The following is a 16,356-nucleotide window of genomic DNA, read 5'->3' on the forward strand; positions in this document are numbered from 1 at the left end:
AAGGGCCTTTATATTTGTCAAAAATAAAACTTTTAGTTTTTTTGTTATTAAAAATACAAAAACAAGCCCAGCTTAGGTGACAAAAAGTAAAGCAAAAGTAATTACTCTCCATAAGTAATGCAATTAGTTACTTTTTTATGGAGTTATATTTATATTAATATTGATTGCAATGCAAACTTTCAAAAGTAATTTTCCCCAACACTGTCAGAAATACGTCAGTAAAATTGTCTGTGAATGTCATTTCATGTTGACTTCACTGTATTTGTGATAAAGTGGTTCAGGCCACAAAACGAACTCACTCGCCGCACAATTTCATCAACCAGTGTAGCTACGCTATATTAACAATCACAGCTGATGTGCCAGAGTCCCCGCAGCATCTGGGGATTCTGTGGGATGATCGCAACTGAGATCTCAGAAAAATCACGCTGGGTGCTGTGGTTTCTTTGGCTATCTGAAGTGAGAAGTATAAGTGCATGGTAATATTGAAAATACTAGATTTACTTCAGCTTGTGGTCCAGTAGCCAAATAAACGACACACTCAGTTCTCTCGATGAACGGAAAGAGAAGAATTGGAGTAAAGAATGAGACATAAATACAAACACACACACACCAAGAGGCTGGGGGAAATACTTACTCTTCCTCTGCCGGAGTGTTTCTGGAGCAGGGGCGACAGAGGGAGACAGATGAGTGGAGGAGAGATCCCCTTCTTTAGAGCGATAGCGTCATGAAAAGAGAAGAATATGGAAAGCCAGAAAGCGTCCATGCAAAGCAGAGTGAGACAGATCCAGGAAGACAGGTGTTCAGTGAGACAGGTGTGGTGAAGACAGATGCAGACGATGAGAGGATGACAAATACAGGAAGGAAAGAGAGGTGATGAACAAACAAAAAAAAAAAAAAAAAAAAAAAAAAAACACAATGAAACACAATATTGTTTTGGCAACCTGTTCGCCTCTTTACTACATACAACCATGTAGTTGTGCCTTTTTTATTTTGAAACTTGTGGTTAAGGGTGATCTATAGGTAACTGAGAGTCATATACGCATTCTGAAAGTATTTGACTGAAAATGTTTATAAAATCAGTAAAAAATATACCAAGGCAACTAAACACTATATTTTTACATGGTCTAAAGTGCTTGCTTACTGTTTATAAAACTTGCCTTCAAGCTGCTTATGTGGTTGCTATGTATTTGTTATGCAGTTGCCAAGGTGTTCTGAGTTCTTTTAATATGTGTAGGGTATTCTAAGTGGTTGCAAGGTCATGTTGGTAGCTTCTCATGTATTCAAGACAGTTACTAGAGCGTTGCTAAATGGTTGCTTTTTTGTGTTGTGAATTACTATTATTATTTTTTTCTCTCTTATGGTCTCTTATGATCACCAAGACTGCAATAATTTGACTAAATATACAGCAAAAACAGTCATTTGGTAAACAATTAGATTTTATTTATTTGAATATATTTTAAAATGCAATTTACTTTTGAGATGCAAAGCTGAACTTTCAGCAGCCATTACTCCAGTCTTTACTGTCACATGAAAGTTTTGTGATTATAAAAGAATGTTTTAATAAAACCTTAACTTTTAAATAAAACCTTAACCTTAACCTTAACTTAATAAACCTTAAGAGAAAAGGGAATTCAGCTGGCCAGCTAGAAAGTGTTGGGCTTTCTGTTTGTGTATTATTTGCAGGCCACAACAAATGTGCAAAAGGACGTTGTAATTCCACAGCCAGCGCTACATTTCCCTGACATAAAACTGAATTGTACAACACATCACGGATATTGTCTTGTCCCTAAGACATGTCAAGTATCCCTTGTAGGAAGAACCATTAAGTAAATTGCAGAACATAAAACCGATTCAAAGTAACAATAGCCCATGCGCATTAATTCGTAAACAGACTTTGGAAGGAGCAGGCCGCCAGATCTCACATTAACAGGCTGGAACTTCATGAGATTTACATTGTGGCTGCAGGGGCAGTTCTATGTATATGTGACCCTGGACCATAAAACCAGTCTTAAGTCGCTGGGGTATATTTGTAGCAATAGCCAAAAATACATTGTATGGGTCAGAATTATTGATTTTTCTTTTATGGCAAAAATCTTTTGGACGTTAAGTAAACATCATGTTCCATGAAGATATTTTGTAAATTTCCTACCGTAAATATATCAAAACTTATTTTTTGATTAGTAATATGCATTGCTAAGAACTTAATTTGGACAACTTTAAAGGCGATTTTCTCCATTTTATTTATTTATTTATTTATTTATTTTGCACCCTCAGATTCCAGATTTTCAAATAGTTGTATCTCGGCCAAAAATGTCCTTTTATCCTAACAAACCATACATCAATGGGAAGCTTATTTATTCAGCTTTCAGATTATGTATAAATCTCAATTTTGAAAAATTGACCCTTGCTGGCTGACTGAATTTTCTGGCGAATGCAATTAAGATATTAATTTCACAGTGTAAACAACTTAAGTGATTATTATGGGAGTTTCTGAGAGTGCTTTAACTCCCTGAAGTGTAAATGTTCTTTGATAAACCTTCTTTGCTCTCTTTCTGTACAATGAAAGTGTTATATAATAATTAGTAACTTGGAACATTTTTATTAAATACACTTTAAATACAAAGTCAGTTGTTTTAAAAATATTTTATGGTATGACACCCATATCTGGTACTTAAGTGAAAAGAGGGGTTTTTTGCATAGCTAATAGATTATAATAACTATTAGGCTACTTTGCCCATCACCCATTTTAGATCAACTAACATAATCTAATGGTTGCCTTCTATTGGTGGCTTGTTAAATACAATAAATCCTAATGGAATATGTCCCAAAACACACTACAGAAAACATTTTTTTTTAATGGTTAAAAGTTGATGGTTTGTAATGTTTGTAATGGTATTTGTAGTGGAAACCATTCAAATTTTCTTTGATGGTTTTATTGTTTTGTTTTTATTTTTGTTTTATTTTTTTCAGTAGGGACATAAGCCTATATCAGTTATACAGCGGTATTGTGGCTGCTGTGTGTCACATGACAAGCATTAGAGCCCCCTCCCCGCTTCACCTGTGCCCCCTTCAAAAATAATGAGTGCATGATGCCCCTGACACTACAATACAAAATTACTTCTAGAGATTGCAGTGATACATGACATGGTGAAAAATGACTGAAATGAATAATACTTTAAGTAGGTTAAAATGAAATTTAAAATTGTGCCCCTGTGGCCCCCCAGTTACTGTGGTCTAGAACCGCCCCTGAGACTTCCATCTTGTGCTCGCGGAGAGCACTTGGTGATACTGAGAGTTGGACTGAACATGGCCAGGTCTACTGATATCCACAACATCTGCTTTAAATAAACGGTTTAGGATTGCAGACTAAACAGCATGAATATTTAAAATTGGTTGTTAGATTGGTTGCACATTTACCCGTGACTGAAGATCTAAGCAAAATACTGATACGTATGACACCAATGCACTCACACCATTCATGTTAAATATTTTCATATTAAATATTTTAAATACTTTAAATAAAAGGATATTCTCTGTTAGGTACAACTAACAATCTGACAACATCTGAGATATACTGTCATATTACCATATACAATCATTCAATTGCCACTGTTTGACTTTAGATGATTGCATTATTACTTGAGAATGGCTTTGAAGGACTGTTTTTAGTCTATTTTTCTGTGGTAATCAGCAGCATGTCAAAGATGCTATCAATAGTATTTAACCAAAATTTAGCTTGTATTTAGTATTTATCTTTAGGAGTACAAGTACATCCTGGATTTTGCTGGGCACAATAAGATTCCTTCAGGAAGTTTTAACTGTACTTAATAAGGCCGTCTTTGTAGTGTTGTTCCTCAGTGCACTGTTTTAAATCCTAATGGATCATCAGGTGCTTATGAAGTTTGTTTGCACTTTTGAGAGCTTTTGAAGGCTTGCATGCATGAAAATTGTACAATGGTCAATTGACTTTTAAACAGCAGGTTTCAAAATATCTACTGGCTTTTACAAAAAAGTAAAGTATCATGTACACTACCAGTCTAGTGTCTTTGCTCACCTAGGCCGCATTTATTTAATTGAAAATACAGTTAAAACAGTGAGATTGTGAAATATTGTTACATATTTTCAACAGTTTTCTATTTCAAATTATTTTTAAAACTTTATTTCTGTGATCAAAGCTGAATTTTCAGCATCATTACTCCAGTCTTCAGTGTCACGTGATCCTTCAGAAATCATTATAATATGCTGATTTGCTGCTCAAGAAACATTTCTTGATTAATTTCGGTGCTGAAAACATTTTTTGCTGCTTAATTTTATTTATTTTTTTATTTTTTTTGTGGAAACTTTGGGATAAGTAAGTGTTCTTTTGAAATTTCTATCCATCAAAGAACTTAAAAAAAAATAGTATCAGAAAAATATTAGGAAGCAAAAACTGTTTTCATTATTCATCACTGAGCGCCAATAGGAATTGACATTAATTGAGCATTTCAGCTTTACATCACAGGAATAAATTGCATTTGAAAAATATATTAAATTAGAAAATATTTATTTTAAATTGTAAACATATTTCATAATATTACATAAGAAACTTCTTTCAAAAACATAAAAAAATAATAATAATAATAATAATTATTCCAAACCTTTGACCGGTAATGTATTGTGTGCAATCTGTCATCACTTTGTGACACTAATACTCTGCCCTCCAGGGACAGGAGAAGATTAAAGGGGTCATATTATGCACAAAGGCTCAAACGAGTGAAAGGGTTGAACGCATAACCACTAAGCATTGTTTCACAGATGAAGAGGTCAGTCGATTATAACTTAAGGCCTTTACAAGTCTTAAGTGGTGTTCACATTACCAATGGTTAAAATCATAAAGCTCGGGCCAAATCTCTGTGCTGTTAGGCTAGCAGGTGTTTCCCCATCAGCGTATCCAACTGTATCAGGTGGCAGATCACTGTCTACACTCCCATCAGTAGCTGCCACATTGCATCGCTGCTCATTATGCAACGTGATTTGCATAAAGCTGAGCCATGGTTGTGGTTGATGTCGATCACATCACCTCAAATCGCTAACTCTTTCCCTAAAATGGTGGTTTTATAAATTGGTTTTAAGTAAGTTACTTATTCCTATCATTTGCTGTAGCGTGTCAGTAGGAAATATCAGTTTGATTGTAATAATCCAGCACTGGCACTGTCTGTTGTCAGACAAAAATCTCACTGGATTATTACAATTAATGGCAAAATGAATGTTTGGAAATATAAACTGATATTTCCTACTAACACACTACAGCAAAATATAGAAATAACTGCTTAAAACAATGTTTTAGCTGCTGAAAATACTAGTGTTCTAATCATTTTGGCCACCACTGAAACTGCCACAGCAGGCTTGTGTTGTGCTTTCACATTCACACTATTTTGTTACTTGGTGTGAAATATGCAATGAAAATTAATAATTTCAATGCATGACCAATTTAAATGCTTCATACTGCCATTTATCTAAAGAGTGCAAAAGATGAGCTTAAGCAGAATAGTGTGGATGTAAGTACTCACTGCTGGAGGAGGAAGACATGCGGCGCTGGGCAGGGGCCGGTGCGGTGGTGCTGGGTGGAGGAGGAGGGGGCAGCTCTGATGGAAGAGGTGGAGGAGGAGGTGGAGTCGGGATGAAGGTGCTGGCGGGTGGGGGAGGGGGTGGAGGAGGAAGGGGTAGATCCTCTGTGTTTTCCGTCCCGTTCTCAGGAGCAGGCGCTGTGTCTGCTGCTTCCTCCAACAGTGCAGAACCCTGTCGAGAGAACAGGTAAGAGTGCCATAGATTTCGATGTTTAAAAATGTACTACTGGCTTTCTAACAGATGAGCCAACAATGAAAATGCTCTCATCGTTTACTCAACATCATGCAATCCTGGATGTTTATGACTTTCTTCCTTCTGATAAGCACCATTTGTACAAAAAGAACCTCTCTGTGAGTCCACATATTGCAGGTGAAAAACACATACAGCCATGACAGTGTGACAATAATATGACCCCAGTAGATAGTTTTAGAGTGAAACAAGAAGTGTTTGTAAGAAAAACACAAATATTATAAACTTTGAATATACTTTTCCACTATAAATCTGTATTATAGTCACATTTACGAAAAGGTTGAGTTTAAGTTTGACTTACTGTACATGATTACTGTATGTCAAGCTTCATAACATGCTTACATTTACATCAAACACACACTAGATCCTCTCTTGAATGTGTATATGAAGTTTGTCCGGAGGCAATTATTTTTTTTATACACACAATTTCGCTTCAGGAGACACTAATTCATAGGGTTGTCCTGAAGTCTGTGTGTGCTTTTTAAAGCACCAACATCCTGGTGCCCATTCACTTGCATTAAATTGAAAGGCCTCTAAATGATCAACATAATTAAGACTTTGCTGAAAAGCCTGTTGTATGCAATCTTCTGCATGCTTTTTGACTACAGATTGATAGTTCACAGTTTTTAGCAAGTAAAAGGCCTTTTAATATAATCCTAAAACATCCCTCTTCACTTTATTATCCGTACACATTTTTTTTTTTTTTTTTTTTAGAATAAGCATGATTATCAAACATAATACATCAGGTTTTTGAGGGGGATGTTTATTTGTTCAGCTCTCAATCATATTGCATGTGTTTTGCTCCCCACAATAAAATTTAGAGCTTTTATCATAAAACTAAACATTTAAATATCTTACTGGGAGATACAGAGTGACAACTGACATTTACAAGCATTTTATTTCAAATAGTCTGTTATAAAGATCTCATTGATTTACAAGTCATCAGAATTTCATCTTAACTTTTTTGTCATATTAATATCAGCAACTGCTCCAAATTGCATACTTTTGCTCATTTTAGTCCTCTGAATATGTAAATGTTTTTAATAAAAAATTCTAAAAACTCAATTAACTGTTCCATTTAAAAAATTAAATAGATTTCTTTCTGATTATTATTTCATATGTCAGGCTTTGCAGGCATAAAGGTCAGTTTAAAAATGACATTTTAGACACTAAAATGGTCATAGACAGAATAACATTACAAATACACTTCCCCAAAACACTTAATCTGACCAACATACCTCCCACTGCGCCCCACCATATGCACTGCAGCTGGTAATGAATACACAAATAGATCTAATTGAGTAGTTTAATGGAATGAAGGGACATCTGCTAAGCTAAGAGCCACAATCCTTCACACTCAGCATCCCCAGAGACCACCCCTACAACCGACGCTGCGTAAACAAGCCCTGACCTTTCACCCCACGCACCCCCGCCTCCTGGACGCGTGCCACACACGTGCCCCTTATCCCCTCCTCTCCTCCTCATCATCACTGTCTCCAGCATATGGTGCGTTTCATGTCACACACATGTCCGTGTTAATGGGTCATTACCCAGAGGGACATGTGGAGCGCCATCTGTTTCAATCAAGTGGCCAGACGCCCCACTGGGCATCTAATTGGCTCAATAAAGATTAGATCTGATAGCAGAAAGGGGCCATATGAAATGCTGATATGTATTCTACATCACATTGTGCGTGTTCATCACAGAGGTTAATGTTATGGCTCTGGAGAATTAATGGAGCTTTTCTTTATTCAAGTAACAAATTTGTCTCAAATGTGTTCCAAAAATTTCTCATAAAAAAAGAAAAAAAAGGATGCAAAGGAGACAGTTGTTGACCTACAAATTAGCACAGATCGGATAATGGATTTCTAAGTTAAGTGTCTCAAATGTTTCTCCTTAAATTCCTTAGGATTGCTTCAAGTCAAGTCACTTTTTTTTAACTGCTTTGTGTCAAAGCAAAACTTCAAATAGACAGAAACAAGACATTTTTGTCATCATTTACCCTCATGTTGTTACACTAAAAATAAAATAGTAAAGGATTTACTTTGAAACAATGTATTTTTTTTTTTAAGTAAAAAGCCTTAAATAGTCTTTTCTTGTAATACATATTCCCACTCCTTTATTTGCAACTTAAGTAGATTGTAGAAACTTTTGGCACCAGTGGTCTCGATCATCTTCTTACAGTACAGGCTTATGATGTTTTGAGAAACATTAGTATGACTTTCTTTCTTGCATGGAACACAAAGGTTTAATAGAATATCCTAGCTGCTATTTTCCAAATAATATAAATATACAGGAACCAGGAGTGTATGTGGTCACCATTCACTTTTAAAGGGGAAACAGCAGCTTGGACATTTTTCTAGATGACTCTTTTTGTGTTCCTTGGAAGAAAGTCAGAAAGGTTTGATACAATGGGTTTGAATACAGAATTTAGTAACACTTAAGTACAGGGACTAATTCTCACTATTAACTAGTTGCTTACTAGCATGCTTATTATTAACATATTGGCTGTTTATTAGTACTTATAAAGCACATATTCTGCATGACCATATTCTACATCCCTAATCCTACCCAATACCAGCAAACAGCAGCAAATTAGGAGTTTATTGAGGCACAAGTTGTAGTTAATGGTTTGTTAATCGCGAGAATTGGACCTTAAAATAAAGTGTGACCTAGAATTTAAATTTTTGTGTGAACCACTCCTATAAAAATGTGTTATCCAATTAATCATTGTTGTCTAGAGAAAAAAAAAATGCTATGTTAAAAAGATATTCCTTTCCAAAGTATTCTGTCCTATGAATCAAAGTGCAGTTATAATAAGGTCCCAGCCGTCAGACTTACATAACACAACAAAGAAAAGACTGAGCACTGTTTACCCAGCAGCCCAATATGTGTACAATAAATGCTGAACTGCAGTGCTAACTCTGGGCTGCCACACCTTGCATGGATTTGTGTTGTAATGTGACAGGTGAGGGAGTGAAGCGAGCTTGATTCAGACTGAAGAGAACTGGCTGTCCCGGAAACAACTGCTTTCTGTTTGGCAACCATACTATTAATGATCCCCATTGACTCCCATATTATAGAAAAAAAAAGAAAAAAGAAAAAAAAGAAAAGTCAATTGGGACCATTAACTGTTTGGTTACCCACATTCTTCAAAATGTCTTTTATGTTCCACAGAAGAAAGACACTTATACAAGTTTGGAACATTTCAAGGCTGAGTAAATTAAACTTTCTTTATTGCCTGAACTACCCTCTCTCTCTCTCTCTCTCTCTCTCTCTCTCTACCTCTGTATACCTAAGATCACTAAAAAACATTCCAGAATCCATACTTAAAGTGCCCCTATTATGGATTTTTGAAAATGGCCTTTCATGCAGTGTGTAACACAGCTCTAAGTGAATGAAAACATCCTACAAAGGTTTAAATCTGAAAGTGCACCGTGTATAAAGTTATTGTCTCTCAAAAGAAAGAGTCGACTCTGAATCATTGAAACGAGTCATTTTTTAAACGAATCCCAAGCCATTTCATGTTGACGTCAATAAATGAATATTATTAGACAATGAAATTGTTTTTTGACCTTGCATGCATGTCAACCTTTTGTTGGAAACTCCCAAAACTAAAAATATGAACCTTTCATTACCTATAATAAGGCACTTTAAGATGCACCAGCATACTGACAACCATATGGATTCAAACTTTGCGCTGGAATTAGAGATAGACTACCAGTCAAAAGTTTTTGAACAGTAAGATTTTTAATGTTTTTTAAAGAATTCTCTTCTGCTCACCAAGTCTGCATTAGTTTGATCCAAAAACAGTAAAAACGGCAAAAACAGTAAAATGTTGACATATTTTTACTTTTCAAATAACTGTTTTCTATTTGAATATATTTTAAAATGTAATTATTTCTGTGATCAAAGCTGAATTTTCAGCATCATTACTCCAGTCCTTTGCGTCACATGATCATTCAGAAATCATTCTAATATACTGATTTGCTGCTCAGGAAACATTTATTAATAATAATAATAATTATTATATTCAAATAGATAACAGTTATTTTAAATTGTAAAACTATTTAAAAATTGTACTGTTTTTGCTGTACTATGGATCAAATAAATGCAGGCTTGGTGAGCAGAAGAGACTTCTTTAAAAAACATTACAAACCTTACTATTCAGACCTTTTGAGTGTACATGATCATGAAGCAGAATCTGAGGTTTACCTCCTCGTTGGGTGCCATGGCTCTGTTGGGGTGCTGGTCTGCGGTATCGCTACCCAGGGATTTGTAGTAATCCCCAGTGCTGGGCTGCTTGCTGAAGCTACGGGACTTTCGATTAGAGTCGACTCTTCGAAGCCTTTCGTGGCCCTCGCCAGGATTCAGCTGCTGGAGAAATGAGCGACACATGTTTAGAGTAATAGAAACAACACAAACATGCATAAGTTTACCAATCAGTCATTTAAAAACTTTTATTGATCAAGCACTTCATCTCATCTACAGCCCTCATCAATGGTATTAGCTGTAAAACCCAATGAGAAATTACCTAAAAAAAAAAACATTTCTGAGTGCTGTGAATTTATTTTAGGAGTCCACTAAAAATAGTATTAAAAAAAAAATATATATATATATATTTACGCTATGAACTGTACTCAAATACTTTGTGTTACTAAAATTTGAACTGAGCAAAAACATCATTAAAATTAGAGACATCAAATTAACTTAAATCTTTTGCATCAGTTGTTAGCTAGCAGTAGTGCACATGACTGAGCTAATATAACTAGCAAAAAGATTATCACTACATTGGTATGTGTACAGTTATTGTGTTTTATATAAAGCAGCATGCAGCATAAATAAAGTCATGTTTTTGGCCCATCTTTGACCTAACCACAGGCTCCAATCTTCAGTGCAATGATAACCTTCAAAACTTTAACACAGCAGAAGCAACTTTAAATCCTGACAAAACCGAACATTATCACTTACACTAACACATTTTTATTTATATAGGCCTAATTCTTGTGTAAAACACATTTCATAACACTTCATTTTAACATTTACTCTCCTTATACAGTCTAAAGCAAAGCATGATGGGAACTCGGTAAACTTTTTTTATTTAATTTATTATTATTATTATTATTATTATTATTTTACAGTGGGCAGGGTGGAATAGGTAAACAAAAAACTATGGTTTTATTTTCAGTACTTTATTAGCTTAGAAAAACAGAAATATATTAAACATTTTATTGAATATATTAAATACATGAAAATATACTAGAAGATGGGTAGGGGACAAATAATGTCTATGAACTTTTTTACCAACATCACAATTTTAGGTTTAAATTTTTATATATGTCAGGGAGTGTATATTTTAGACATCTAATGACAATTTTACGCCATCAATTTGTAGCTTTTTTTCACTGTAGCAAATACATTATGTAGTCTCTCAAATGCTTATTTTGAATTGTTATAATACAGGAAATCTTTAACATAGTTCTAGATGAATTATAGCATGTCACACTGAGCAAACTTCTGTCACTGAAATGTCATGTCACCTACACATATTTGAATACTGTCTTCCTGCCCACACACACACACGCCATAAAAAAGAGGTTATATTGACTTTTTATGAGTGTGAAATTTGTCTCATAATTTGTCAGACAAAATTTGTACAATTCTCCTTCACTGTTTGAAAATGGAACAAACCACTGCTATTTTATCAACACAATTCTAAGACAAGAACTCTGAATTTTCATCCCATATTGCTTCAGGCAATCCTGACACACTAAGCCACATAAACTCTTAATAATTCCTATTGTGTTTATGTGGCAAAGCCTCATGTGACTCCAGCTGATTTGCCTGAAAACAAAAAGACTTTTCATGGCACAAAAGCTGAACTTAACATAGATTTCTAAGCTTCACAGAGGCAAATAACACAGCAGGCTACAAGAGAGACCAGCTGACCCCTCGAATGATGTTTCAGTGTCAATGGTTTCACTTTCCGCAGCTGTCACTCACTTGTGTATGATAGCGAATCTTCATCACTGATCTAAAACCAGTTGTATCCACCTGCCTTTAGAAGGACAGAAATGTCATTACAGCAATCACGGATGCGGTTTCGAGAGTTTCTAGAAATTTCCAACACAAAAAAGGTAATGCTTGGTTTTCCTGTTCTTAAGATTTTCCTAATGCAAAGTCCTTGAATTTGCATAGTAATCAACCTTATGCAATGCAATTCTAAAACAAATAAAGTCACAGGATAGTGAAGCGAAGCAACAAATGTTTTTTTTTTTGCAACAAAAGAGCTGTTAATGTGATTTAATTTTTTTGAAAAAATTAAGGTACCTTTCGTATAATAATAAATAACAAAGCAATCCATTTCGGTCAAACAAAAGCAATATTGATTTCTATATTGATATCGATCTCTATCTGAAAGCGAATACACCCAATAAAAAAAAAAAAAATTAAAAAATAAAAACCATCCATGACAAAGAATTTTAATTCTGTCATCTGTGGCTTTTTATTTCTCACGCCGGCCCTGAGGATGGTATTATCCATTCATGTCCTTCCACCATCCAATTTGCATTGTTGTCTAAAGCACTGTCCACCCTGCAGAGTTACTCCCAGTGTAACTCGAGTCAGCCCAGTGCAGATGGTTTGATTATCATGCCTAAGGGAAATCGCTGGTTGAAAGGCTAGCTGACCTCTATACAATGTGGATGGACCTGAGCCTATTTCAAACCTGCTGAATTTTTCATCACTAGTCACCAATACGTATTCTTCAGACTCATCTAAAAATCTAAAGCATGTTCAGTGACATTAGCTGAAGCTCACTTGAGTGAAGGAAATTAATGCAGTGCTATCCATGCATTTGAATGTTTATCAATGCATATGAAAGGTTTTCTATGTTATCACAGTAGGCAAGCAACCCGAGGCTACTGATCTTACGTAACTCAACACAAATAATAAGCACGCCTCAGAAACTATCAAAAAACCCAAAGCCGTTGCATAGACAATTATATAATTACACACAAAGCTGAAGTATCACAAGTCAACCAAACCATTACTAATCCATCACAAAATAACACTGTATTGTAGTCTTACCCTTTCCGACTGCCCTTATTTCTTCCCACAGTGCTGTCACCCTACGCAGAGCTTTAAATCAAGAGCCGGTAGATGCACTGGTGTCACTAGATCTCCATTCTGCTGTGCCTCATTCTACCTGACGCTTGCTTTGCCTTTCCCCGCCCCTCAGCCTCCCACCAAACAATCATGTCCCAGAGCGATGACTTCACTGCTCACCTGTTATCCAACCACAGGTCACAGCGATCGTGGTCTCTTATGCAAAACATTGTGACACACAGTGGCCAAGCATGGCCACTCCGGCTCGGCTTTCTCACCAGTCGAAGGATTACATTATGCAGACCGGCCACCAAAGAGAATCTGATTACAAATAAATGTGGAGGTCGCGTTTAAAGGTAGCTGATTTATGAAAATAGCAAGCGGCAGTGGGTGAAAAGACTGCAGCAGAGCCGTGTGGATTAAAAAGGGAACACAATGTGATTGCTGTTAAAGTGTATCAGAGTTATGTCAAATGAAGAACATTACATTTAAACCCAAGAGAGAATCCAGGTGGACTTATATAACATTCCAGTGTATGTGGAGCGAATCATAGCCTAATATGGACCTGAGTTAGTATATGGTGTGGTATTCAAATACATTAGAGCTCTACAAACAAACTAACCTTAAGTGAGTCGAACTAGACTAAACACAACCCAGAAATGTGCCAGCATGCGGCTGCTATGCATACTTATGTTACCATGGTACCCAAGGAAGAGGATGTTTTTCCTTGAGCACACAGTGTTTCTTCAAAATGTTCTGCCCTCTAAATAATGATACAGTTAATATCTGTGTAAGAAGAAACAGTCTATATTATATTTCTCTCTACATATATGAGTTTTATGCCTCTTCGTGTAACATGAGCATAACAAATCTTTATATTTCATTCATTTTTTTGCATCTATGTTGATGACAGCACATATCATTTGATGAAAAAAATGTTCAAATTGAAATCCTGCATCTTGGAATCTCTTATAAGACTAAAGATGCTAGACACTCTCTTTGCTTTGCATTTAATCCTATTGTGGTCTCTACGAGAAACAAATGAGATGAAGAAATCTCTCAATTGATTAAAAAAAAAAATTCAAACTGAGATGTGCTTACACCACCTGAAAAGAAAGCACATATAATCTGTTAAAGTACTGTTTGATTGACAGCTCTAAATCCCGCCTCACGTTCAGCCCCACCCAACAGCATCACAGCTGCTCTGTAGCCTAAAGTCTTTGACCATAAAAGGAAAAGCAGACTGCATATGGTTTGAGGCGACAGATTCTAGTAGTTTTCTTTGTGTCTTATTGAAGTATTTATTTTCATTAGAAGTTTAATGTATTTCAGCTCAATAAAGTTCATTATGGAATGGATTAAGTCAGTCTAGGTCATAAAATATCACTATAATGCACTTATACACTGTAAAAAAAACAAAAAAACAAACCTTCTTAGTGACCTGCACTGGTTCTTCAAACTGGAGAGCTGAATTCATCATAAAATGTGAAGTGAAGGAAGCCAATGAAACTGAATTAAAATTACATTCAGACATTTTAAGCGTCAAGATACTTTTGGGGGCCTTTGGATACTTCTATTAATTGCATACTAAGTGAAGTGTTAAATTCTGCTGTTGTTCTCATCAGTTAGACCAGCAACCATCCAAACAAGTTTTGATGGGAAGATCTGAGCTACTACTTCAAATACTTTGCAAACATAGGAGACAAAAAGTGCATTATCTGCTCTTCATACTCAAACAATAGTACTGCAACACAGCTAACCTCCCAGTAATGATCAGAGAATGTGTGTGTTGGGATGTGCTGGCATATCTGACAATTTAATTAGTTAAATTAATGTCAAGTCCATCATGCAGCACATCATTAGAGCTTTTGGGAGGTCAGCTCGGCTAATGGAAGTCCTCATTAACGGAAACACAAAAGTAGCATTGTGTTTTTTTCTATATGAGTGTGTGAGTCCATATCGTGTGTGTGCACCTGCTCTGGGCTTTGATTAGCGTGCACAGGGCTGTTTTTTAACACACAGATTGAGGTTTGTTGGCCAGACAACAGAAGATACATTGCCAGTCTGATTCTTTCTAATGGCCGCTGTGCACCACTGTGTGCTATTTATGAAAAACCACTGTGATTAAGTTCATGTATGATTAATTAGGACCATATTGTGCTGCTTTACTGTCAAAGCTAACCGGGGTGTTATTTTACACCTACATATGTATTCCATGCCAATTAAAAAGGGATGAGCTGACGGTAAGTGTGTGTTAATTAGACGTTTCAGTGTTAAATCCACAGGGAATGTTTTGCTATTATAGGCCTATACACAGAATGACTAAAGCTCTATGGAATATTTAGTTACACAGGACTCAGATGGGATGCAAGCTGGTCTTTGTAATTAATTGAGCTGTATAATCATCATATCATATTGCCTGAATGCACTTATTTGAACTTTTTAAGATGTTCAATCATTAACATCACAATGGGGGTTGAAACTTCACAAAATATCCTGAAATCTTTAGTTCTGTCTTTTTAAAGACAACTTGAAACTGCATTCACAAACCAGATTACTTCTGTATTGTGACTATTTTACACAATGCACTGTGAAAAGCTAAAAAAAAAAAAAAAAAAAAAAAAAAATAAGGTCACACTTTAGTTTGGGGAACAGTTCTCACTTTTTCCTTAATAAACTCCTAATTTGCTGCATATTAATAGTTAGTAAAGTAGTTGTTAAGTTGTCTGCAGAATAAGGCATTAATATGTGCTTTATAAGTACTAATAAACAGCCAATATGCTAGTAATATGCATGCTAATAAGCAACTAGTTAATAGCGAGAATTGATCTCTAAACTAAAGTGTTACCAAAAATAAATAAATAATTAATGATGAAGGACAACTCAAAGTAGATTATATAAATTTCATGATACAAGTTGTTTCAAAACAACTTTATAGAAAATGATGCTAATGTTTATAATAACTTAATATCTTCATGCCTTATAGTCTAATTTAGCAGATCAGAGCTGGATGAAAATATAGTTTACATGTTACAATGATAAAATCAAGCACAGTTTACCGTATGCATACAGATACTCACACAGGGCAATATATATAAGAAAAATCAAGTACTCGCCGCAATCAATTCTGTGAGTTATGTCTCTTGTGCACTTCACATGAGTAGTGCTATTTTGCGTGCCATGCAGAGTTGACTATGAGCATTTTAAATCAGTCTCAATTTCAGCAGGACTGTCTTTGTGTTGTGGTAGAAGTCATTTGCAGTTCTGTTCTGATCGTGAGCCTGACATGCGTGAGAGAAAATACGATGCACGAATCCTCCCAAGAGATTGATTCACTCTTGTTCACTATTGTCCAGCATTTCCTGTAAAGGCTTTTAGGCTTTTATTCTATAC

At 35.5% G+C, this 16,356-nt stretch overlaps 1 protein-coding gene across 6 annotated transcripts in view; it reads right to left on the reverse strand.

Moving 5' to 3' along the window:
- Positions 1 to 16,356, reverse strand: part of LOC122138291 (espin-like) — a 66,210-nt gene that overhangs the window by 19,437 nt on the left and 30,417 nt on the right. For 3 of the 6 annotated variants that reach the window (XM_042730333.1, XM_042730331.1, XM_042730332.1), the window contains exons 8-9: positions 10,072 to 10,233; positions 5,550 to 5,778 (exon numbers count right to left, since the gene is read on the reverse strand). In XM_042730333.1, the coding sequence (XP_042586267.1) occupies positions 5,550 to 5,778; positions 10,072 to 10,233 (391 nt within the window). Of the gene's footprint in view, positions 1 to 634; positions 707 to 5,549; positions 5,779 to 10,071; positions 10,234 to 16,356 lie in introns of all 6 variants that reach the window. The other 3 variants (XM_042730328.1, XM_042730330.1, XM_042730329.1) reach the window with 2 other exon arrangements.

The sequence above is a fragment of the Cyprinus carpio genome, chromosome B8 (genome assembly GCF_018340385.1).
Source record: "Cyprinus carpio isolate SPL01 chromosome B8, ASM1834038v1, whole genome shotgun sequence".
Lineage (NCBI taxonomy): Eukaryota > Metazoa > Chordata > Actinopteri > Cypriniformes > Cyprinidae > Cyprinus > Cyprinus carpio.